Below are 25,975 nucleotides of genomic sequence, written 5' to 3' on the forward strand. Positions count from 1 at the left end.
TTCCGAATAGTTGTTGACATCTTTCTGAGTCAGTGTCAGCCCACTTCGACAATTGTCAATTTGGAAATCACTTCAAGTTTCTGCTTGATAGGATTGTCTTCTATCTATCTGTTATGAACTGAACGTAATTAAAGACAGCAGTATTGGTAAGAAGTATGTCATATTTTTTATCAAGGTTTATATTGCTAAATGTGTTTAATTTTTTATCGGACGTTAAACCATGTTGATGATGTTAATTGTTTCCTTTATCTTATTAGGTAGTTTGATACAATCAATTTCAGATATAAATTGCAGCATAAATTGTGTAAAACTTTTATCACTTATGAAACTTTGTTGTGCAGTGCAAAATGAAATATAAAAGAAACATTTGAAGTACATGATGTTTTGGAAGCGAAAAATAGTGAACTGTGGTTGATAAGAAAATACCTGTAAAATCACAATAAAGATGTAAAACAAATTGTTTATGTTTCAGAAATGTGTCATTTAACATCGTCTATTCACCCTTAAGTTTAGTTATACTACTCAACTATTTGTAATATGCTGGTTTCAGTTTGGCCTTTTTGCATGTTTTATGAGTATAACATGTTTGTTACTTTGTAACATAATAGATTATCAACTTTTCATTCTTAGAAAAATTGATCAGCTAGCTCAGTTTGTAGAGCTCTATACTTGTGCTTGATTACTCTTAAGTTTACTTAAATGTACCCTTGGTACGGAAAATATACTTAAACGTACTCGTCCAATTCAGACTTTACTTGAGTGTTATTACCACCCAAAAACCGATGTCATAAAACATGCTACGGGATATGAAGCAAAATTCATTTTGAACAAAACCTGCCTCAACATGCTTTTGAGTATGAGTTTCGATAATATAGAGGCCATTTTTACAGATTATTGACATACATAATGAATATAATTTATTTTTAAAAAAAATAGCCGATAACCACCAATTTAGCATTACAATTCCTGGTTCTTATTAGTATATTTTCCTTACCTGGGTAAATTTAAGAATACTTAAAAGTACCCGGGGTACATTTAAGGCGTACCTGAACCGACAATGACCAATCAAGTGTTACTTTTTTGTAATTGTAAACAAAGTTATTGATGTTACAATTCTACCCTTTCCTTTGATTCAAGTAGGGCTGTAATCTTAGATACTGGCATAAGTAATTAGTATGTGCAATTATGTAAACCCGCGTTCCCTTGAAAAGTGTGAATAGACAAACTTACGCCCCTTATATGACTTAAATACATTTAAATACAATAAAAAATCAAAATTAACAAAAAAGCATTTATTTACAATGTGGTTAAGAACTGCTTGCTATAGGTGCAGATATGTATCACTACTACTGGTATTAATTGAAATAACATATTTCCTGGTCATTATGTAAAGTAACTTACAGAATATTTTCTATCCGAGGTGAGACCAACTTGTTACATAATCTTTGAGCATTCTATATGGAAGCAACCAACATTTTTAGCTCACCTGAGCACAATGGTGATCGCTTTTTGTCCAGGTTGGGGCATGCGACGTCAACATTTGCCTTGTTAACACTCCTGAGGCCACATTTATTGTCCAATCTTCATGAAATTTAGTCAGAAGATTTGTCTCAATGATATCTTGGACGAGTTCAAAAATGGTTACGGTTGCTTGAAAAACATGGCCGCCAGGGGGCGAGACATTTTTCCTTATATGGCTATATATGGCTATAGTAAAACCTTGTTAACTCTCTAGAGGACACATTTATTGTCCAATCATCATGAAACATAGTCAGAAGATTCGTCCCTATGATATCTTGTACGAGTTTGAAAATGATTCCGGTTGGTTGAAAAACATGGCCCCAAGGGGGCAGGGCTTTTTCCCTGATATGGCTATAGTAAAACACTATTAACACTGTAGTATCATGATGTTGTTGACGGTGTCAGATTAAATATTAACTACCGTAATTACTCTTAATTAATTTTTAAAAAATTGGTCTGAAAATTTAGATACCAAAAATGTTCAAAAATTACAGTTGTCAGAAAATTTAGAGACAAACATTAAGATGTCCAAAAATTATAATTATATTGAAATAAATGCAATAAATCAATGCTAAGTAATTTTCGTGTGATTAACTCTTCTTTTTCTGCTTAAAAAAATAAAAACAACTTCACAGCTTTGCTTACTCTTGCCTGAAATGATATAGAACAAAAACGTAAAAACAGAAAACATTCTGCTTCCTTTAAATGAGGAAATTGTTTCAAATGCTGTTGGGTGAATCCATTACTTTCTACCAGTATACATGGTTATTTAGCCAATTACGCGAATGTAATGTTCCATTGCCCTCAGGCATGAATCTGCAAGGTGTTATGACCTTAATCCCATTTTAAAAATCCATGATAGAAGTGTCACAAGATAAGGGAAAACAGGGCTGAAGTCTGTAGAAAAGCGCGGTAAAATATACTGTCTGAAAATTAAGAGACATTAATTATGGAAAAAACCTGTTTGTCCGAAAATTTAGAGTCACGAAAAAGAAAAATACAACAAGAGGTTGTCCGAAAACTTCAGTTGTAATCACCGTAGTTCTTTTTTTGGTCATAGGTGAATGAAAATAAACACAATACCACCCACCAAAGAACAAAATTGAAAATACTGACGACATATACATTCAAACAAAAATGAATATCTTCCATATAATTTGTTATTGTTTATTTTGTTCTTTTGATATCAAATATGTTGCAGCCTACATAAGTGTAATCTCAAATAAATATCAATTTGTATTTTAGAAATAAATGTTTGATTCACCATCCATTCATCTTTACACAGATATAAGGAAGATGGAGATGCCAATGGCATCAGCTCAGGGGTCAAGGTCACCACAGCAATCTAGGTCAAGGCCAAGCCGACCTCCTCCACCTGGGTCACAGATATTGAGTGCCAACACATTAGCCAAACTCCAGGAATACCATGATAGTGCTTTTAGACTTGTGGAGCAAGGACTTAGTGCGGACGAGGAGGGAAAATCAAACGACGCCCGTGCTTTCTACGAAAGTGGCAGATCAGCAGTGAACTCTGCCTTAAAAATTGACTGTGAACATCTCCAGGGCACCGAAGCAGAGAAAGATAAGGCCAGAGAGATTCAGCAGAAGCTGAACAAAACCAAGCTGCAGATAGAGTACAGGTTGCAGGCTCTGCGAGCATCAGAAATCGCTATGCCATCAGCCCCAGAAGCGATGGACTTCGAAGCCCCTCCGAGCTACGAGGCTTCAATGTCTGACCAACAGTTTGCTGCTCTAGGGGACAGCATAATTAGTGCAGAATCCACAGACAGTCAAATTCTGACAGCAAATGCTACAGAGATATTTTGCATACCTAACAATGTTCAGATATTCTTCATATCGCCTGAAGGCTATGTAAGTGCACCATCATATCCATCATCATTGAAAGTTTTCCGTTTCAATGAGCAGCCAGCTGAGGGGGCAAGCAGTACTATACAGCCATCAGCATTCCTTCAGGTGGGGGAATGGTTTTACCCGCTACAACCAGGGTCTTCTCCAGCCATGAGGACTAACTATGGGGCCTATGTATTCCCAGATCTGCAGTCCACTGTTCCAGGTAAGTTACTGTGCATGTGACATGAGTTTCCAATTGTGGGATTCGTGCTTTGCCTCGCAAGTTTATGTAATGGTGTACATGAATAATTTAATATATTTGTATAGCATTGATGTGAAAGGAAACAAAGGATGAGTTTATGCTAATTTTTTGGGACTTTTCATGCTACGACTTAACTACGCAATCAAGCTTTCAACAAACATTTAAGTCAGAAATCTCGAAGCAGAGGTTAAAAATAATCTATGAATTTAAAAATTCAACAAATATACCATATTTAACAAACCTACAAACTTTTATGTCAGCAAAATCCAATTGGTATTTTACTTTTTCACATTCTTTTTTGTGAACAATGTTTTTATACAATAATGTCCCATTGCTAATGGAATGGATTGTATGTTTTATTAAATTTATAAAATAGGAAATGATACATGTATAATCTGCTTCGTCATTTCTAGGGGCAGCTGTGGGTCTGATCATTCCAGAGACGTTACCTCTCACTGATCGTCAGTGTTTCGAGGATCTGCTGCAGTCCTTGACCATGTACCAGCTGCAGCAGTTGACCCCAACAGAGGAACACGCGCAGGCTGATGAGAGAGTGGCTGGAGAGGACCAGGGGGTGGAGTCAACGAGTACGAAAATCTCCAAAGGGTTGATTACTGGTAGGCGTTGTAATGTTAATTGACGTGATTAGGGGTTTAAGCTGTTGATGTTGTCATTACCTTTTTATGTCCCCCACCACTATAGTGGAGGACATATTGTTTTTGTCCTGTCTGTTGGTTTGTTGCTTTGTTTGCTCCAACTTTAACATTTTGCCATAACTTTTGCAATATTGAAGATAGCAACTTCATATTTGGCATCTATGTGTATCTCATGGAGCTGCACATTTTGAGTGGTGAAAGGTCAAGGTCATCCTTCAAGGTCATTGGTCAAATATATGGGGACATAGAGTTTATCAAACACATGGCTTGTTATAGGTTGTGTTTATTCAGATGAGTAATTATATCCAGAAAATTTACTGAATAGGTCTTTAATAGTAAATATGATGTTTCCATCACATTAAAGCTCATTAAGTGTTCAAAAATATATTCAACATAATAATTGCAATATTATACTATCAGAGTTTGACTTACTGCTTTGACTTTTTCCAATAGTTCAGAGGGCAAGTTAGTTTAAAAATCTACCTGCCCTCATTGAGTAAAGTTTGCCTAATATTTATTTCAATGATTGTTGATGTATGTCACAATTTAATAACATGCAGCAAGCAATAACATAAATTTATTAAACTAAATAATGTTTAATGTTTAATTTGAAGCAATATACACAAACAATTCACTACTGTTTGGTTTTTATGATTATTGTTTCTGATAATCAGCTTAAAATAAGGCACCATTCTAAACTTAATTAACAACTCCAATTGAACTGCTGTTGTAGTTTTCAAGTGATCTACATGTTCTGTTATTCAATTGTATTTTGTTGTTGTTATACATGTCACAATTTTGTTCTTTATCAGTAGTGTTTCATGACTTATAGAATGAGGAGTTAGTGCATGTTACTGGTTTTTGTGCAATTTATATGCTTTCTAGAAGTTGGATGGTATTACAATGTCTGCCATGTAGGACACACTACCAAACAGAAAACAGTTTGATTGACTAATGCCAAACAAACAAAAAACAAAATCAAGTTAACAAACAAGTGATAGACAATTATATTAACATAAACAATGATATTAACTCAAAGGAGATTGAACTTGCAAAATAATGATGCCAAATAATTTCTCAAGGATTATTGACTTGACTTTTATCTCAGCACTGGCAAGCAGGCCTCACCTGATACCATGAATATAAGCTCAAGGTAAACTCTTTTATTGCAGTTCAAGGTAAACTCTTCTATTGCAGCGCAAGGTAAACTCTTCTATTGCAGCTCAAGGTAAACTCTTCTATTGCAGCTCAAGGTAAACTCTTCTATAACAGCTCAAGGTAAACTCTTCTATAACAGCTCAAGGTAAATTCTTTTATTGCAGCTCAAGGTAAACTCTTCTATTGCAGCTGAAGATAAACTCTTCTATTGCAGCTCAAGGTAAACTCTTCTATTGCAGCTCAAGGTAAACTCTTCTATTGCAGCTGAAGATAAACTCTTCTATTGCAGCTCAAGTTAAACTCTTCTATTGCAGCTCAAGGTAAACTCTTCTATTGCAGCTAAAGGCAAACTCTTCTATTGCAGCTCAAGGTAAACTCTTCTATTTCAGCTCAAGGTAAACTCTTCTATTGCAGCTCAAGGTAAACTCTTATATTGCAGCTCAAGGTAAACTCTTCTATTGCAGCTCAAGGTAAACTCTTCTATTGCAGCTCAAGGTAAACTCTTCTATTGCAGCTGCAGAGTATATATCTTGGGGTGTGGGCAAGGGCGCTGAGAAAGCAGGGGAGCTGCTGAGGCAGGGATCCACTAAGCTGCGCTCCCACTTGAAGCCCGAGGAGAGAGAGCGCCCTGTGGACCCACGACTGAAGACTGGCATACAGTACGTCAGGAAAGGCTCACATGCTGCTGTCCAAGTCAGCTCTTATCTAGGTGGGTACAGTCATATACTAATCTTGTTCTGCAAAAACTGGGTTCAACGCTTGTGAGTTAAATGTCTTCCCTGATTAGCCTGTGCTGTACAAACATTCTTATCAAGACATTTTTCGTTTTTATGGAATATTTCGTTTAAAGGAAGTCTCATCTAAACAAATATCTTGTGATGACGGAAATTGTCCTGTGTGGACTGCACAGGCAAATCTAGAATGACACTTTACTTACATGCATTAAGCCCAGTTTCCCCAGATGTCTCATTTAATGGTGTTGAGTGACAGTATCTTCCATATATGAATGTTAGTGGAAAATGTATTATTTGATTTTTTGTACAATTTCTAAAACATGGACTTTAAATTGATTAAGCTTAAGCCTATTTATTTTGCCCTCGGTAGGGTGGCATATAGCAGTGAGTTGAACTGTCCGTCAGTTCGTCTGTCAGTCTGTGCGTCCGTCCAATAACTTTAACATTTGTTATAACTTTTACAATATTGAAGATAGCAACTTGATATTTGGCATGCATGTGTATCTCATGGAGCTGCACATTTTGAGTGGTGAAAGGTCAAGGTAATCCTTCAGGGTCAAAGTAAAAAAAAAAAAATCAAAGCGGCGCAGTAGGGGGCATTATGTTTCTGGCAAACACATCTCTTGTTTCACTTCAGATGTACTAAAGCTAGAGATTTAGACAGTCTCTTGCCCGTTTTCTGAGAAGAACTACATAAAGTCAATGGTGTCTTTTGAGAACTTGATTTGCTGTATGAGTGTTAAGTAGATATCTGTATGTTATAATAATTTTATTGTTTGAGTTTACTGCATTGGTAGCAGAACAATTATGATTCTAAGCAAAATGATGCTAACTTGTACCTGTTTTACTATTGAAATCATTGTTTGCTACACCATCAGTTTTTTTACTCAGTGTGTGAAGAATCTAAGTATCAATAATTTGTATCACCTTATTTATAATGATGTATCACACTGGTATGTCCTTGATGTGCCTGGAAGATCCAGGATTCTATCACACATCGGAAGCATTCTCACATTCTCTGCACAGGCTAATCACGGACAACACTTTCTGTCTTAACTGGAGTTTTTGCCTAGAGGACTTCCTTTAAAGGAAAATAAAGCCAAATGTTTTGTATGTTTATGTAATGCACATCCATTAAGCCCTGTTTCCCCAGAGCTTGTCTCAATAATGTTTTATGTACTGGTTTCAGTCTCCAAGCTCGGTCAGGCCACCATGGCCCTTGCTAGACATGCAGCCCCTCACATCTGTAGGCAGGGAGAGAAGGTGCTCCCTAAATCCTTGACAGAGAGCAAGGGAGAGGGAAAATCCACCATCAACAGCATCCTAGAAGTGGCTGCATCTGGAGTACAGGGTGTGGTGAAGTTTTATGTTCATGAGATTGTTGAATAACTCTTATTTATCTGCTTAGTGTCAATATTTACTGATTATTGTTAAAACAGTTCATTAAACAAATACATATATAACAATTATATCTATACCACATTCCCTTAATCTAGGTGGATACACATGTTCAGAATCATAGTGTGCAATCTTCATGCTTGTTAATGGAATGAACCACCCTTTTCATAAATTACTTCCTTCCTGGCACTTTTATGTTGGTCCATCAAGATAAAGGATCACTGAGGTCATGCCAATAGCCTGCCGTATATAATTTGAGCTTTCATCAAAGGCATCACTCGATACTGTCTTAGACTTAAATAATTTACATTCCAAAATCAAAACAAAAACTTTGAAGTCAAATGGAACATAAAATTCAAATCTAATAATTATAAAATTAAATTAATAAATAAATAACTAGAAATAATTTTAAGAGGTTAAGAAATCTTTGCATGTTTTCACCATATTGTCCACTACATACCGGTACTTGTACTCCCACTCCATCAAAATAGTTCAATAAATCATGCTTTTATTGACTTTATACTGCATGCAGTGCTTATTTTGTTCGTCATAGTTTGTCTCATTGAAAATCAGGAATATAATTATACTATACTCATTAAGAAAATACATTATACAGTATACTTATGTAAAAGATACATTTTGGTGCTATCGTATATTTTTGGAAAATATTTTTTAGAATCTCTGTTCAATTGATGAAATCCTTACTATCGAATTTTGCAGGGTTTGGAACTGTCTACATGGGCCTTGAAAAGGCAGCCAAAGCCCTTGGAAAAAGTCTAGCGAATGAAACAGTCACAGTTGTGGCACACAAGTATGTGTTATACACGAGTATTGCTGTTAATATCAAACATTTCCCATGTGTCACGATTTCCTTATTATTCTTGACACTAATATAACTGGTCATTTTGACTGATTGCTTTTAAGACTGATTGAAGAAAATGAAAGTCATTTAAGAAATGAGCCTCGTTTTGGGAAAACTGGACTTAATGCATGTGTGTGAAATGTAAAACCTACATTAGCCTGCGCATTCTGTACTCCCTTTTCAGGGACGATACTTTCAGCTTTTATGGAATTTTTCTTTTAAAGGAATTCTCTAATAGACAAAAATGCCTTGTCATTTAATTGTTGATTTCGTATTTTGTGAGCATCCACCAGGTAAAATAAAAACGTTGTGTATCATTTAATATAAGAAGGTTCAATATCATTAAAGAGACTTTTTATTTTCATCGTAATAACGAACTGATTATAACATGCGTGAGAAATAGTTTGAGATTGTAATTGTATTCTTAGTAATATCTTGGATATTGCTTCTCACTTCTTTGACTTTATTAAGTCATTATAAAATGTGTGTTTGAATAAAAAAGTTCTAAAACTGTTAACACAATACAATTTATATAGTTTCGTTTTTGTATAGGTGGTCAACTATGTGATTATACTGAAATAATACTAAACAACATGTAACTAAGTGATACAAAGATGGAGGTATTATTTGATAACTTATAGCTTGAATGCTTCCAACATTTCCAAATTCTATATGTAAGCTTAATTAACTATGACTGATAATACCATAAAGTTCATTTTGAACAATTGTATGTGTGCTGACTCGATATAATTGTATTTTCCAAATAAACTTTCGTTTTCGAATTTATAAAAATCAATTGTTAAGGAGGCTGATTTCTGACTAAGTTTTTAGTGATTTTACACAATAAAAAAAATTCTTAGAAGTAAGGAACATATTTAATATCCAAACACTGCTCGTTTCTAGTTTTATTATATCCATGCACCATTATTATTGACATTTTGTGTTATGAACAAAAACAACTGATTTTCATATAAGCTTACCTATTTTACTTTCCTGAAAGTTGAAATATGTGTAAATATACCGGTATATCAATACTACATGTACGTAGACTACAAGTCCATTTTTGTAAAATTTAAATTACTGAATAATTAAGGTGGATGTCTTTGTAAATAAAGATAAAAAAATTAACTTAATCTCAAACATTTTGTTCATAATGTTTGAATATATTTTCATGTTTTGTAAAGTTAGGAAGGAACATATGCTAATACTGGTTACTGTTACTGACAAGTTACATGGAAAGAGTGTTATTTACTAAGCCATTACCATCTGTGCCCATGCTTAAGCTAATAGTATCTTAATTTTTTTGTCAAGATAATTTAACTGACAAAAAATATTTTATTAACTGCATGTTTGTTTTACCATTAACCTTTCTCTCTTATGATGCTGTACGTTGATCAAAAGATTTATAGCAGTAATGTATAGTTGTTAATGCTATGTATCTTTTATTGAATGATTGTAAAGCTTAAGTTTAACAAATATTCTGCTCTGTATAAAAAATATACAGCATATGTGAGAGCCTTCAAAGAATATCTGAATTTATTTCATAAGTAAGTATGATTATAGAAAAGGTGCTGCATTCTTTTAGATTGTTACAATAAGACTTAAATAAGATGTTGAAAGTAAATAAAGTTGACTCCATAAGGATGTAAACAGGAAACATAAACTATATTTAACATCAGTATAACATAAAGTGCATTTATTTAAATTGTTACATACAAATTGATCTCACTGTATTCAAGGTATGGCAACGATGCTGGAGAATTTACAGAGAACACGCTGTACTCTGTTGGTAACATAGCGATGACAGCTCACAACGCCAACAATCTTGGGGTCAAGGCCATTGCAAAGAGGGCAGCAAAGGATGCTGGGAAGGCTGTACTCAGTGACCTGGCAGCTAAGCACAAGGACCAACAGACACCACCTGATAAGCCCCCTCCTCCACAGGGGAATGGACATACAAATGGCTTTTGAGGCAAATTTGGTTGTTTACAGAAGTTGGCTGTTAATGATCTAAAGGACAAACAGATGCCGATTGAAAAAAAACACTTATCAAACAGCATATGTTGTGTATATAATGAAAGATTAAATCATGTGATAATTTTATGAAAACTTTAACAACAATTGATGACCAAGAACTGTGGTTTTTAACACAAATTGATTATTTTCAAATTGCAAAATGTTATTAAGTGTAATTGTTCTACCCGTGCATCTGCCAGTTGGTTATCTCAATGTTTATTCTTTAATATTGCATCATGAAAGATTATGAGTAAAAATAAGTTCTCTTGAATTCACCCAATTATTTGTTGACACTATAATTGTACTATTGGAATTTCAATGCAGTTAAATAGATGTTACTACATTTACTGCAGAAATACTCGAAATATGTACTCGTAGCCATGAATTATGACGTCATGTGTGTTATCAATTGAAATTTTAATGTTGTGGATACTTTGTTTCTTTAAATTATTAGTTATTCATCATGTTGGTGTCCAAGATTCAGTAAAGCTTTGCAACAGAAGATGACAGGAACTGGTAGAGCGATTGTGAGCACGCCGAATATACCTTGAAATCAGTCTCAGGAGGTGACACACCGTAGATCAAAATCAACTCATGACCTTTTAACGTTTTGATGAATTGACAATTGAAAAAAAAAGTTTCAGATATGCAAATTATTGATTAACTTTGTCAACACGAATGGCAGAGTGGTTTAAGCGGTAGACTTAAATTCTAAGGGTCAGTGGTTCGAGCCTGGGTATGGATTCTTTCTTTATTTTTTTAGTTTGTTTTATACTGGAACTCTTTACTTTCATTGTTCTAATGTTTACATTTTTTAATTTCAAAAAAAGTTTTGACAAACTTCAAAATTTACCAACATCTTTGAAAAGGTCCATTTTGACATGAATGACCTTCAATCATGGAAGTCGTAATAAAACCTTGTTAACTAATGTATTGTAAATTTTATAGTGTTAACTTATTTCTTCTTGTACATTTTATAAGTCAATTATTTATGATAATCATGATGCATTTTATCTATTGTCTAATAAAATGTTGTTCGAATAAAACATTAAATAAATTTTGTTAACATTTTCTTACCCTCACCTTATGATACAATGCTCTTTAAGTACAATTGCGATAGTCCAATAATCTGTATTTTGAGTACCGGTATAAATAAGTTCTGTCACTATAAGTGCCATAATTATGCCCCCAGATTGTCTTTGTTACCCAAAAGTGTGATCTTGAACTTCATAATTGGGGAAAACAAACAAGTTTTATTTATTTATTGAAGAACAAAAATTTCAAAGTACTCCATCAATATATAAATTTTCATTACAATATATTTAAAACAAGTTTTACTTAGAAGTCATTTTTTGCACTTATGACTTTACCACAATGTTCTTTTAAGAATTATATAGTATCAGCGTAATATCTTTATTTATACAATTTAACCGAGTGCTAAAGAAAATAAATGAAGGCCGATTATTTAAGACAGACTCCTGGTACTTTACCCTGCCCTTCCTCCCAAAGCCCTTTTTCAATACAAGTACATGAAGTTTTCATTTGAATACATCAATGGTGTTCAATAGTGTTCATGTAATGTCTTCCACACAAAAATTACAGTGTGTAATTATATTCTGCACAAAAATACTATAGGAATAGTTTTAGTCTTGTCAGACAGTGTAGCACAAAGCGGTCATAGCAATATACTACTGGCAACTGATCATGAGCTTTGTAAACAAATGCTATTTAAATATCATGGTACTTACATTTTTAAAGAGGACTGGGATGAGGATGACCAATATAGGTAATAATAAAATCAAACTTATGCTCCAACAAAGTGTAGTCACTGCTTTTGTCAGTTTATCCAAATTTTGTGACAACTGCCATTCCTTTTGTGCAGGCATTACAAGGATATGTGATTGACAAGCGTTCAGTCAAGAATGAATATAGGACTCAATTGTTCGACAGACAAAACATAACCACTAATTCCTGAGCTTATCTGACTTTTGATACATGAAGAGGTTGTGGCTAGAAATGCAAGTGTATCGTTTTATTTTACCCATCAAACATACACAGTATTAAGATAGTATTAAGATGTTGTCAGTCTGGATTCCAGTTTTATTTCATTAAAACATAAAAATTATAACTTTATTCCTGTAAGGTTTTCTGGGAAAAAATCATCGAAGTACTATATTTCGCTACGCAGAACACTTAATAATTTTGTCAATATGTATACTTTGTAGTTTATATTGAAGACTAATATTTATCTAAAAGTCAGTTCATTAATGTGTTTGGAAATTTGAAAATAGGTATACTGTCACGTAGTTTTTTCACAAGTCAAATATTTTTGTCAATTGATTTTTATTTTAGAAACATTCTGTACACAACTGTTTTGTTAAAACAACCATCTTTCTCAATGATTATTTAGCTCACCATTCAGAATTGAAGGATCTTTCATTATTGTGCCAGGCATCTTTTATTGTACAAAATATGAAGAAATGCACCACAAAGAACTTGCACTTTCAAAGTTGAAACTTTAAAATGAGCATAATTAAGACAAGACTGTCATTATTAACAACATTCATGTTTATTAAGAAATAAAATTACAGACATTTTAAAATTGCACATACAATTTGACAAAACGTTTTCAAGTATTCATTAATTATGTTTAAAATAAGAAACCGAATAAATGTTCAGTTGCACTGCTAGGAATTACATGTTTATAACAACACAAAGAATGTTCTGTGATAGCGAGATATTACAGTTAAAATCCACCACGGAGGCGTAACACAAGATGGAGAGTGGACTCTTTCTGGATATTGTAGTCAGACAGGGTGCGACCATCTTCCAGCTGTTTGCCTGCAAAGATCAACCTCTGCTGATCTGGGGGAATTCCCTCCTTGTCTTGGATCTTGGCCTTGACATTCTCAATGGAGTCTGAGGGCTCAACCTCGAGGGTGATGGTCTTGCCTGTCAGGGTCTTCACGAAGATCTGCATACCACCACGCAGACGCAAGACAAGATGGAGAGTGGACTCTTTCTGGATGTTGTAGTCGGACAGGGTGCGACCATCTTCCAGCTGTTTGCCTGCAAAGATCAACCTCTGCTGATCTGGAGGAATTCCCTCCTTGTCTTGGATCTTGGCCTTGACATTCTCAATGGAGTCAGAGGGCTCAACCTCGAGGGTGATGGTCTTGCCGGTTAGTGTCTTCACAAAGATCTGCATACCACCGCGCAGACGCAAGACAAGATGGAGAGTGGACTCTTTCTGGATATTGTAGTCAGACAGGGTACGACCATCTTCCAGCTGTTTGCCTGCAAAGATCAACCTCTGCTGATCTGGGGGAATTCCCTCCTTGTCTTGGATCTTGGCCTTGACATTCTCAATGGAGTCAGAGGGCTCAACCTCGAGGGTGATGGTCTTTCCAGTCAGGGTCTTCACGAAAATCTGCATACCTGAAGGAATTTATTACAGTAGTAAACCAAAGCTCTGAATTCATTTGTTAAAATTCCAACATTGTACCATATCTTAAAATTGGACAACTTCATAGATTATATTCAGTATCTTCTACTTCCCATTACACATATTAAAGATTCTATAATTTTACTGAAATGCTTTAACATTACCTTTAGGCCACTGGAAGTTAATAAATAAAATAAGTTAACCCCGATTAAATAAATATGTATATATGTACCTCCTCTAAGACGAAGCACAAGATGAAGGGTGGACTCTTTCTGGATGTTGTAGTCAGACAGGGTGCGACCATCTTCCAACTGTTTGCCTGCAAAGATCAACCTCTGCTGATCTGGGGGAATTCCCTCCTTGTCTTGGATCTTGGCCTTGACATTCTCAATGGAGTCTGAGGGCTCAACCTCGAGGGTGATGGTCTTGCCTGTCAGGGTCTTCACGAAGATCTGCATACCACCACGCAGACGCAAGACAAGATGGAGAGTGGACTCTTTCTGGATGTTGTAGTCAGACAGGGTGCGACCATCTTCCAACTGTTTGCCTGCAAAGATCAACCTCTGCTGATCTGGAGGAATTCCCTCCTTGTCTTGGATCTTGGCCTTGACATTCTCAATGGAGTCAGAGGGCTCAACCTCGAGGGTGATGGTCTTTCCAGTCAGGGTCTTAACGAAAATCTGCATACCTGAAGAAATTTATTACAGTAGTAAACCAAAGCTCTGAATTCACTAGTTAAAATTCCAACATTGTACCATATCTTGAAATTGGACAACTTCATAGATTATATTCAGTATCTTCTACTTCCCATTACACATATTAAAGATTCTATAATTTTACTGAAATGCTTTAACATAACCTTTAGGCCACTGGAAGTTAATTAATAAAATAAGTTAACCACGATTCAATAAATTTGTATATATGTACCTCCTCTAAGACGAAGCACAAGATGAAGGGTGGACTCTTTCTGGATGTTGTAGTCGGACAGGGTGCGACCATCTTCCAACTGTTTGCCTGCAAAGATCAACCTCTGCTGATCTGGGGGAATTCCCTCCTTGTCTTGGATCTTGGCCTTGACATTCTCAATGGAGTCTGAGGGCTCAACCTCGAGGGTGATGGTCTTGCCTGTCAGGGTCTTCACGAAGATCTGCATACCACCACGCAGACGCAAGACAAGATGGAGAGTGGACTCTTTCTGGATGTTGTAGTCGGACAGGGTGCGACCATCTTCCAACTGTTTGCCTGCAAAGATCAATCTCTGCTGATCTGGAGGAATTCCCTCCTTGTCTTGGATCTTTGCCTTGACATTCTCAATGGAGTCTGAGGGCTCAACCTCGAGGGTGATGGTCTTGCCTGTCAGGGTCTTCACAAAGATCTGCATACCACCGCGCAGACGCAAGACAAGATGGAGAGTGGACTCTTTCTGGATATTGTAGTCAGACAGGGTACGACCATCTTCCAGCTGTTTGCCTGCAAAGATCAACCTCTGCTGATCTGGGGGAATTCCCTCCTTGTCTTGGATCTTGGCCTTGACATTCTCAATGGAGTCAGAGGGCTCAACCTCGAGGGTGATGGTCTTTCCAGTCAGGGTCTTCACGAAAATCTGCATACCTGAAGGAATTTATTACAGTAGTAAACCAAAGCTCTGAATTCATTTGTTAAAATTCCAACATTGTACCATATCTTAAAATTGGACAACTTCATAGATTATATTCAGTATCTTCTACTTCCCATTACACATATTAAAGATTCTATAATTTTACTGAAATGCTTTAACATTACCTTTAGGCCACTGGAAGTTAATAAATAAAATAAGTTAACCCCGATTAAATAAATATGTATATATGTACCTCCTCTAAGACGAAGCACAAGATGAAGGGTGGACTCTTTCTGGATGTTGTAGTCAGACAGGGTGCGACCATCTTCCAACTGTTTGCCTGCAAAGATCAACCTCTGCTGATCTGGGGGAATTCCCTCCTTGTCTTGGATCTTGGCCTTGACATTCTCAATGGAGTCTGAGGGCTCAACCTCGAGGGTGATGGTCTTGCCTGTCAGGGTCTTCACGAAGATCTGCATACCACCACGCAGACGCAAGACAAGATGGAGAGTGGACTCTTTCTGGATGTTGTAGTCAGACAGGGTGCGACCATCTTCCAACTGTTTGCCTGCAAAGATCAACCTCTGCTGATCTGGAGGAATTCCCTCCTTGTCTTGGATCTTGGCCTTGACATTCTCAATGGAGTCAGAGGGCTCAACCTCGAGGGTGATGGTCTTTCCAGTCAGGGTCTTTACGAAAATCTGCATACCTGAAGAAATTTATTACAGTAGTAAACCAAAGCTCTGAATTCACTAGTTAAAATTCCAACATTGTACCATATCTTGAAATTGGACAACTTCATAGATTATATTCAGTATCTTCTACTTCCCATTACACATATTAAAGATTCTATAATTTTACTGAAATGCTTTAACATAACCTTTAGGCCACTGGAAGTTAATTAATAAAATAAGTTAACCACGATTCAATAAATTTGTATATATGTACCTCCTCTAAGACGAAGCACAAGATGAAGGGTGGACTCTTTCTGGATGTTGTAGTCGGACAGGGTGCGACCATCTTCCAACTGTTTGCCTGCAAAGATCAATCTCTGCTGATCTGGAGGAATTCCCTCCTTGTCTTGGATCTTTGCCTTGACATTCTCAATGGAGTCTGAGGGCTCAACCTCGAGGGTGATGGTCTTGCCTGTCAGGGTCTTCACGAAGATCTGCATACCACCACGCAGACGCAAGACAAGATGGAGAGTGGACTCTTTCTGGATGTTGTAGTCGGAAAGGGTGCGACCATCTTCCAACTGTTTGCCTGCAAAGATCAACCTCTGCTGATCTGGGGGAATTCCCTCCTTGTCTTGGATCTTGGCCTTGACATTCTCAATGGAGTCAGAGGGCTCAACCTCAAGGGTGATGGTCTTGCCTGTCAGGGTCTTCACGAAGATCTGCATACCACCACGCAGACGCAAGACAAGATGGAGAGTGGACTCTTTCTGGATGTTGTAGTCGGACAGGGTGCGACCATCTTCCAACTGTTTGCCTGCAAAGATCAATCTCTGCTGATCTGGAGGAATTCCCTCCTTGTCTTGGATCTTGGCCTTGACATTCTCAATGGAGTCTGAGGGCTCAACCTCGAGGGTGATGGTCTTGCCGGTCAGTGTCTTCACAAAGATCTGCATACCACCGCGCAGACGCAAGACAAGATGGAGTGTGGACTCTTTCTGGATATTGTAGTCAGACAGGGTACGACCATCTTCAAGCTGTTTGCCTGCAAAGATCAACCTCTGCTGATCTGGGGGAATTCCCTCCTTGTCTTGGATTTTGGCCTTGACATTCTCAATGGAGTCCGAGGGTTCAACCTCGAGAGTGATGGTCTTGCCGGTAAGGGTCTTCACGAAAATCTGCATGATTATTATTTATCTGAAAAAAAGAGCATATAAAATAATAATGTAAACTTATCTTTTATTTCATTCAACTATAATTAAAACAAGAGGGCCATGATGGCCCTGAATCGCTCACCTGACGGAAGTTGTACTATGATTTGACCAGATGACCTTCTTTATGACCTCAGATGACCCATATCAATCCCAAGCCAGATTTTATCAATTCATACATTCTGAAAAAATTATATTAAGACATGATGAAAACTGTGACCTCTTTCATCTACACAAGGTTTGCCTAGAACTGGCCTGGTGACTTAATTTATGACCCAAGATGACCCATATATGATCCAAAATCAGATATTATCAAGACAAACATTCTGACCATAATTCATTAAGATCAGATGAAAATAATGACCTCTATTGCCTACACAAGGTTTTCTGATTTGACCTAGTGACCTAGTTTCTGACCCCAGATGACCCAAATACAGTCCCAATCCAGATATCATCAAAATAAACATTCTGACAAAATTTCATAAAGGTCTGATGGAAACTGTGACCTCTGTTGTCTACACAATGTTTTTCTATGATTTGACCTAGTGACCTTGATTTTTTACCCCAGATGACCAACTACAATCCCAACCCAGAGTTAATCAAGATTAACATTCTGGTCACATTTTATTAAGATTAAATGAAAACTACAACCTCTACTGTCTACACAAGTGTTTTAACTTTGACCTAGTGACCTAGTTTTTGACCATAGATGACTCAAATTTGATCTCAACCCAGATTTTAACAAGAAAAACATCCTGACGACATTTCATTAAAATCTGATGAAAACTGTGACCTCTACTGTCTACACAAGGTTATTCTATGATTTGACCTAGTGGCCTAGTTTTTGACCCCAGATGACCCAAATACAATCCTAATCCAGATTTCATCAAGATAAACATTCTGACAAAAATGCATAAAGATTGGATGAAAACTGTGACCTCTATTGCATACACAAGGTTTTTCTTTTAATAGACCTAGTTTTTTAGCCCAGATGACCAAAATACAATCCCTACCCAGTCTTCATCAAGATAAACATTTTGACCGAATTTCATAAAGATGGGACGAAAACTGTGACCTCTACTGTATTCGCAAACAAATTGTTGACGTTCGGACTCACGCACGCACAACGGACGCCAGACATTGCACGATCACATTAGCTCACCATGTTACTTCGCAACAGGTGAGCTAAAAATAATACTTAGCTGAAATAATTCGCGTTCAGAATAAATCTGAACGCTGAAACTCCGGTCTGTAAAAACCATAACGAAAAATAAATACAATATTATTATGGGAACTACAGTATTTACAAGTGTATATATCTGAAATCTATCCGTTGTTTGAAAAATATGAACTTAGATCACAAAAATTACCTGTATTTCATTAGAAATCATAGACATGGAACGATCATTTTCTCAAAGGCAACCATTTTGACATTGTTGTTGTTAGTTCGTACCATAGCTATTTCGTACCTATTACTTTTGGGTTATTTCGTTACTGTTAATTTTAATAATATGAGTTATAATAGTTATCATTCTTTCTTTTCTTTTTTCTTACTATTTCCAATTTCATTTCTTACTGTTTTGCGCATAATGCACAATTAATTTTTGTATTCGAACTCAGTTACAAACATAGTTGAATTGAACCTCCAGTTCAAGGGAGATAACTTGAATCTTTACTGTACAAGGATTTATATTGGATGAAACAAACTCGAAATATAGTTTATTAACAGGTAAATTTCGATATATTTTGCTCAATATATACTATTTAGGCAACGTTCTTTCATAATAGTCACAAATATGTGTGTATTTATATTCAGGAGTGATGCGACCGAAATTCGTGTCAGAACTCGCACTATTAAAAAGATAAGAGTGGACTATTGACGCCAAGAGTCTGCCAAAGGAAAAATCATCAAAAGACTCTTATGGCGGCAATTTATATGGACTAAAATAATACTGCGCAATCGTAATAACTTCCGAGTTGTTCTGGAATTACACTGGTTAGTCAGAAGTCATACAAAATCAATATTTTTACATAATGAAAAGCTACTGAGGCACAAGGCGTTGAGAATCGTATTTTACGCAAATAACAGTCTTATAAAAATTAATCATAATTTTTTAAAGAGCATATTCAATTAAATGTGTGACCTTCAACAAAATTGAAACGCAGTAGAGACAATGGTTTCACTGCCACTTCCGGTTCAGAAACATTTGTTAAATTATGGTAAGAATTACTTGTAATCGACGATGGTATCACTTCCATTACAACTAATATAAGATCGTATTTTGAAGAAACAAATAAAGTAAGATGTTAATACACCATTCACCAAATATGAATTAAATTCTTACGTGCTTTGGTTGTCTATCAATATTTTTCTGTTGTGACTCGTTCGTTTCCGCGTAACCTATGAGAACATCTGCGCATGAAGCGCATTATATATATGCGCATGACGTCACCAAAGTGTCATACCTGAAAATAGCTTTTTAGCATTTCTAAATTTAAAACCTAGGTCATTGTCACTGATTTAGAGGCCACGTTATAGAAACTAGGACTCCCAAGTTTGCCAAACAAGTTGTAGACGCAATGCATTGTATTGACAATGTGATCATTGAGTTTTAGTAAACCACGAAAGATCCATTTACTAAATTTATGAAATATTGGTAGAAAATCTATGCTTTTATAACCTATATATTGTAAAGAAGTTAATATCTTACAACAGGACCAGGGGCGACGGCAACTTTGTTTACTTCGGGGCACTGAGACATGTGTGGCCTAAAACCTCCAGATTATCATAATTATTTGCATTAACACATAAAAAGAAAAAAACAACTGGCATTTTATTCAACTAAATATAATCTTAACGATAGAAAAATCACAAGCATTCATTATTCTACGTACATGCGTTATAAAAAAAATTACCGTTGATAGTGTAAAACCCAAATTCATGTACCGTAACAAACCAACCTGACTTCACTAAATTTAAAATTCCTGGTCACGAAAAATGACCAAGCCCAACTTCACGTTGTGTAGTATGCCATTGCTTGCTAATTTTTAGTAAATCTTTGAGCTTCTTGTTTTGGGTGAATATACATATCAAAATAAGAAATCCCTGCTAACATACTTTATCATTTTGTCACATAGATTTCAATTATTGACAGTTCAAGATATAAAAATTGTCACCGTCATTAACAAATTCATATTTAAATTTAAATGTGCATTAAATCAATTGGCTGTTGACATAAAGTATGTTAATAAAGCGTGTCTAGATTTCAGCCAATGGAATAGAATAAAATATTTATCGAGATGCACTTTTATATGTGTATGTTATATTAATAAATACGCAAAAATAAGAGCAACACTTCGCAGTTAACCCCTTTTCGATCGAGACCGACTAGACGATAGAGTGTAGAAAGTGGACAACAATCTAACTGTAGTTGGATTTTAGCCACAGGCATTCAACTTACCTGTATTTTCCGATATAGATGTGTAATCCTAAAAAAAAATGTAGAACAATCTTGTACCAGCTAGCTGCCCGACCAGTGTCTACATCAGTTTATTTTCTGAAGCAGTAATCATTTAAAGGTGATTAAAGTCACTGTAATCTGGTGAGAGAATGGTGTCAATAAACGAAGGTATACCGGTAATACCTCGGAATTATTGTATATTTCCATGTAATCTCACAGCACGATGAAACCACACCCGTAATGTATCTATTACTGTCAATAAGGGCTTAGTGATAAAATACACGGGATTGGACATGCCAGTTTGGTAGGTGGTCTCCATACCGGACACAAACATATCTGGAAATAGCGGCGCAGTTATAATTCGAATTTCGTGTCAATTTCTTGAGTCTAGCAAATAAATTAGGTCCGAAATCCGCGATATACTCCGGCATCACACATTATTGTGATATTGTACATATACGCTCTATAATCAATTATTCCATCAAATATGTTTTGATCAAAATTTACTATGAAAATAATAATATACCCCCCCCCCAATAAAAAAAAATAAATAAAATAGTGTGCGTATACTTCCATTTGCTCATATATCATGATGAAACCACGCCCGCAAATGATCATTGTCAATAAGGGCTCAGGGATATTCAATACCCGATATTGGGCATGCGAGTTTCGTTGGTGGTCACTATAGATATATATATAGTGGTATTTCCTACCGGTACTCCGGTTTCCTTACACGGCAAGAGACCAAACCAAAATTGAACGAAAAAAATATATCAGGAAATTGAGTTGCGTTTATAATTTGAAATTCGTCACAACTTCCGTGAGTCTGGCGAGTCATTAGGAACGAGATCCTGGATACACTCCTACACCATATATAATGTCCTTCAGTCTTGGAAGGACCTCATTAGCGTCGAAATAAACACACGAGATTCTGGTGGGTAAACCATACAGAAGACGAAGTTTTACGATTGCTTTTGATGCACGCGTTCATTTCATTTATATTTTGGAAAGCGATTTTAATTGAATCGGGCTCCAAAAGATGACGCGATAGATTGTTAACAATTAAAAATAATTGCTTATTTATGTTTTGTACGTATTTGCAAAATATTATATATGAGTACTTGATATTTTCCAATCAATTAATTCAGCTCCATCGATATGCTAGGATGTATCAGAGACGTAGATAACAGAGATAGGCAGCTCGCGAAATATCGGCAAACTCTCGCACATTGCGTGGTTTCGGCGAGATAAGTCTTAGCGCGCACCCGTTTTTCGGTTGTTATCTACGTCTCTGTTACATACACACATATTTACATAGTTGATTCTGGTAGAAGGATTACTCCTGTGACACCAGCTCTAGGCTTTCGTCACTGTGGCGGATGCTTTGCCCTGTCACGACGGTGGATTTATAGTTAAACTTTATCTCTTGATCCATCCAGAACTTATCTAGTCTCAGTTCGTATGTTTTCACAATTTTTGATTTTATAACACTAGGTGGTAAGCTTTTCCATAGATCAACAGTTCTGTATGTGAATGAGTGTTTCTTTAAATTGTAGTTTGGTCTAAATTTATATAGCTTATGCTTATGTCCTCTAGTTGTTTGGTCAGTCACTACTTCACTATGTAATGTAAACATATTTCTATGGTTGTAATCATATTTCTCATTCATGATCTTATATGTCTCTATCATGTCTCCACGGATACGTCTATATGACAGGCTTTGCAGTTTCAGAGCTCTCAGTCTTTCTTCGTATGGTAACTCGTGTAATCCAGGGACTAGTTTTGTAGCTCGACGCTGGACATTCTCTATCAGGTCTATATGCTTCTTCAAGTGTGGTTCCCACACTTGATTGGCATATTCGAGGTGTGGCCTAACTCAACTTTTATATAATGTCACAAATGTTTCTCTATCAAGATATTCAAAAAGATCAGTACTGAGTTAGCCTTGTTCACTTTCTCTAATATATGTTCTTCAAAATACATTTTATTATCGATTATAACCCCAATGTCCTTTTCCGATTTAGATTTTTTCATAGGCTCAATTCCAGTTTTTAGAGTATATTTAAAGTTTCTATTGCTTTCTTTTGTGCATATCGTCATACATTTACATGTCTGAGGATGGAACTTTAATAACCATTTTTCAGACCAGTCTTGCATACAATGGATGTCCTCCTGTAATTTCAAACAGTCTTCGGTATTATGAATTGCTCTGAAGATTTTTGTGTCGTCAGCATACAGGTATATGTCACTATCGTTTTTCAAGCTCTCGGGCAGGTCATTCATGTACATAACAAACAGTATGGGGCCTAGAACAGATCCTTGTGCAATGCCGCTAGTTACGTCCTTCAAAGAAGAAGATTCATTATGTACTGTCACATGCTGTTTTCTGTTGTTTAAAAACGCCTTAATCCAGTTTATGTAAATATGGCCGAATCCGTACATACTGAGCTTGTGTGTAAGAAGACGATGACTCACAGAATCGAACGCCTTCATAAAGTCACAATAGGCAACATCAATCTCATTCCCTGCATCTAAACTGTCAGTCCACTTATCAGTTACCTCAAGTAGTTGCAACACTGTGGAACGCTGAGGAATTAATCCATTTTTTTTTTCACTAAACAAGTTATTAATTTTCATGTGTTTTATCATTCCCTCTCTAACAATGTTTTCCAATACTTTGCACACAGTGCACGTTAAACTTACTGGTCTTTAGTTGCCTGCTACCTTCTTGTCTCCTTTCTTATGTAAAGCTGTGATTTTTGCAAACTTCCATTCCTCTGGTACTTCCGCATTTGTTATTGAGTTTTCAAATATATTTGCTAATGGTTTACATAATGCTGAACTAAGTTCTTTCAATACGCGTGGACTGATATTATCTGGACCGGGCGATTTGTCAATTTTCAGCATATCTAATTTCTTTTTCACAATTTCAGGAGTTATATTTATAGTGCATGCAAAGTCAGTGTACTCAACATGTTTCTGTTCAAAATCTGGCCAAGGGCTGTTACTATTATTGGTAAATACGGAGGTAAAAAAGTCCCCAAGAATTTCAGCTTTTTCATAATCACTACACGAAACCTCTGACTTATCCTCACTTTTATACATGTCAGGAATTGATGATTTTGTCTTTGTTCGAGATTTGACATATGTCCAAATTTTTTTCGGATTTTCTTTAACCTGTTCAATGATTTTTCTTTCATGATTTTTAACAGCTTGACGTGTCAACCGACGCACTTGATTTCTCACTCTATTATATTCTTGCTGGTCCTTTCCATTTCCAGTTTGCCTGTACTTGTGCCAAAGTCTGTCCTTCCTTTTCATCTTTGCTTTTAATTTGTTGTCTATATAGAATGTTTTGTTCCTTTTATTCCTCCTACTATCTTTTACCTGGACTTTTGGAATACATGATTCCATAGCTGCCTGTTATTTTACTCTAAACACTCTCCATTGTGCTTCAACTTTCTTATTTCCTAGAACATTTTGCCAATCAATGTCAAGTAACTCTTCCATGGTTCTAAAGTCTGCTTTATCATACTTAAATCTTGATTTTACGTAGTTTGACTGTGTATAAGCTTCAAAAATAAATTTTATCAGTGGATAGTCACTCTTTCCCAACGGAGAGGTCACTTCTAGGTTTGACAATACAAGATCCAAAATAGACGGTTTATTTGTACCCCTACCTCGAGTAGGTTCCTTGATATGTTGGAACAAAAAACAGTCTTTTATTGCTTCAATAAATTCATATTTTAGCTCTCCAGGCCCTCCTGATGTAGAAAAATTTTCCCAGTCAATACCGGGATAATTAAAATCACCAACGCTTATAATGTGACTATAGTTTTTCTCCGAGATAACACGCATTAATTCATTCAAATTACAGCTATTTTCACTGCTCGAGTTCGGACTTCTGTAAAAAGATGTGAACAGCATCTTATCTTTTTTACTGACTTCGATTTCAATGCGAATGTATTCACTAATGTCTATATCAAAGTTTACTGGGGTAAATTTCACGCTACGGTGTATGTAAATAATTGTTCCTCTTCCAGGATCATTCTTTGCAGGATATTTATGCACTATCTCGTAGTCGTCTATGTTATATTCACTCAGAGTTCTTTCATATCTAAAATTCTTGGGTCGAACTTCCTGTAGATTAATTATAGCTGTTTTTTTACTCACAATCATCAATTTTCAGTTTCAATTCATTTAATTTGGCTGTATAAAAAACCGTATTATCTTAAAACATGCCCACGAAAAATGACAAATTTTACAGTAAATAATAAAAAATTATTTACATTTGTGATTTATAAAGATGTTTTATTTGATCAAACATATATGTTATCGCAAACCTCACAAGACATACATTTGAAAATAAGAGTAAGGAAAACAACATAAAACGCCGGTAAAGTATCATCAAACTCTCAGACTTGGGAGTAGTTATGCGGTTAGGAATTAAACATGTATGCTAGTGTATTGTAATTTTATTTGAATCGGAACTGTATGCAGTTATATTGTCTTTGGCACTTAAAGGTTTTGTGAATAACCTTGGCACAATTTTTTTTTTAGTTCCATAAAACAAATTTATTTAATCCCAAATGCTTTTTTATATTTGAGTGTCAACGTATCAACGAACGCGCTTTTGCCAGATTTGCTAGAACTGGTAAAGTGCTTCGTAAAGGAAATGTATGCAGTACATGTATACTATTACAAATTGAATACACTGTACTTACCATTTTGATGTGTTAAAATGAAAAGGACTCAACCAACTATACACATATAATAGATATGATAGACATGTACATTTAATTTATCTCATAATGCGAAAGATTGTGATCCAATTTTTGTTACTTATAGTTGTGAAACTGTGTTAGATGTTCAGGTGACATTATTTATGTTTTAATTTCGATTGTAAGACGTAAATATTATTGAAATGCATGCGCATTCCCAACGTTTTTATTTGAATAAATCTCATTTCCAATGTTAATAATATAATATAACATTCAAATATTGAAAGTCCATAAAAATGAGAATTTATATACGCTGTTGATAACTTTCAACGTTGATGTCGAAAAAAAGTACTGGATGATAGGATTGCTTGGTTTTACATCAAAAACAGATGACTATGACCATCGAAT

General features: G+C 35.7%; 2 protein-coding genes across 29 annotated transcripts; one reads left to right on the forward strand and one right to left on the reverse strand.

Moving 5' to 3' along the window:
* The first annotated feature begins 3 nt into the window (after nt 1-3).
* On the forward strand, nt 4-11,513 carry LOC127858940 (spartin-like). 2 transcript variants are annotated; one of them, XM_052396308.1, is made up of 7 exons: nt 4-146; nt 2,807-3,595; nt 4,048-4,251; nt 5,963-6,157; nt 7,372-7,533; nt 8,301-8,391; nt 10,182-11,513. In XM_052396308.1, the coding sequence occupies exons 2-7, from the start codon at nt 2,818-2,820 to the stop codon at nt 10,411-10,413; spliced, it is 1,662 nt and encodes a 553-aa protein (XP_052252268.1). In that variant the 5' UTR covers nt 4-146; nt 2,807-2,817; the 3' UTR covers nt 10,414-11,513. The 2 variants fall into 2 exon arrangements, with proteins under 2 accessions (XP_052252268.1, XP_052252269.1); XM_052396309.1 differs by having other exon boundaries at nt 14-153.
* Nucleotides 11,514-13,008: 1,495 nt separating this feature from the next.
* LOC127858934 (polyubiquitin-C-like) lies at nt 13,009-19,843 on the reverse strand. 27 transcript variants are annotated; one of them, XM_052396291.1, is made up of 8 exons: nt 19,731-19,843; nt 16,449-17,371; nt 15,754-16,209; nt 14,831-15,514; nt 14,136-14,591; nt 13,847-13,896; nt 13,542-13,618; nt 13,009-13,313 (listed from the first exon to the last, which is right to left on the reverse strand). In XM_052396291.1, the coding sequence occupies exons 2-8, from the start codon at nt 17,356-17,358 to the stop codon at nt 13,205-13,207; spliced, it is 2,742 nt and encodes a 913-aa protein (XP_052252251.1). In that variant the 5' UTR covers nt 17,359-17,371; nt 19,731-19,843; the 3' UTR covers nt 13,009-13,204. The 27 variants fall into 27 exon arrangements, with proteins under 27 accessions (XP_052252251.1, XP_052252256.1, XP_052252258.1 ...); XM_052396296.1 differs by having other exon boundaries at nt 13,009-13,896; nt 14,136-14,464; nt 14,932-15,008; nt 15,237-15,514; XM_052396298.1 differs by having other exon boundaries at nt 13,009-13,896; nt 14,136-14,313; nt 14,542-14,591; nt 15,059-15,514.
* Between the last annotated feature and the right edge of the window lie 6,132 nt (nt 19,844-25,975).

The sequence above is a fragment of the Dreissena polymorpha genome, chromosome 14 (assembly GCF_020536995.1).
Source record: "Dreissena polymorpha isolate Duluth1 chromosome 14, UMN_Dpol_1.0, whole genome shotgun sequence".
Lineage (NCBI taxonomy): Eukaryota > Metazoa > Mollusca > Bivalvia > Myida > Dreissenidae > Dreissena > Dreissena polymorpha.

Coding starts and splice junctions, on each gene's coding strand:
- LOC127858940 (XM_052396308.1), top strand. CDS start 2,818: ATGGAGATGCCAATGGCATCAGCTCAGGGGTCAAGGTCACCACAGCAA. Junction 3,596..4,047: donor TCTGCAGTCCACTGTTCCAG/GTAAGTTACTGT, acceptor CGTCATTTCTAG/GGGCAGCTGTGGGTCTGATC. Junction 6,158..7,371: donor CCAAGTCAGCTCTTATCTAG/GTGGGTACAGTC, acceptor TACTGGTTTCAG/TCTCCAAGCTCGGTCAGGCC.
- LOC127858934 (XM_052396277.1), bottom strand. CDS start 17,358: ATGCAGATTTTCGTGAAGACCCTTACCGGCAAGACCATCACTCTCGAG. Junction 16,210..16,448: donor TGTGCTTCGTCTTAGAGGAG/GTACATATATAC, acceptor AAATTTCTTCAG/GTATGCAGATTTTCGTAAAG. Junction 15,515..15,753: donor TGTGCTTCGTCTTAGAGGAG/GTACATATATAC, acceptor AAATTCCTTCAG/GTATGCAGATTTTCGTGAAG.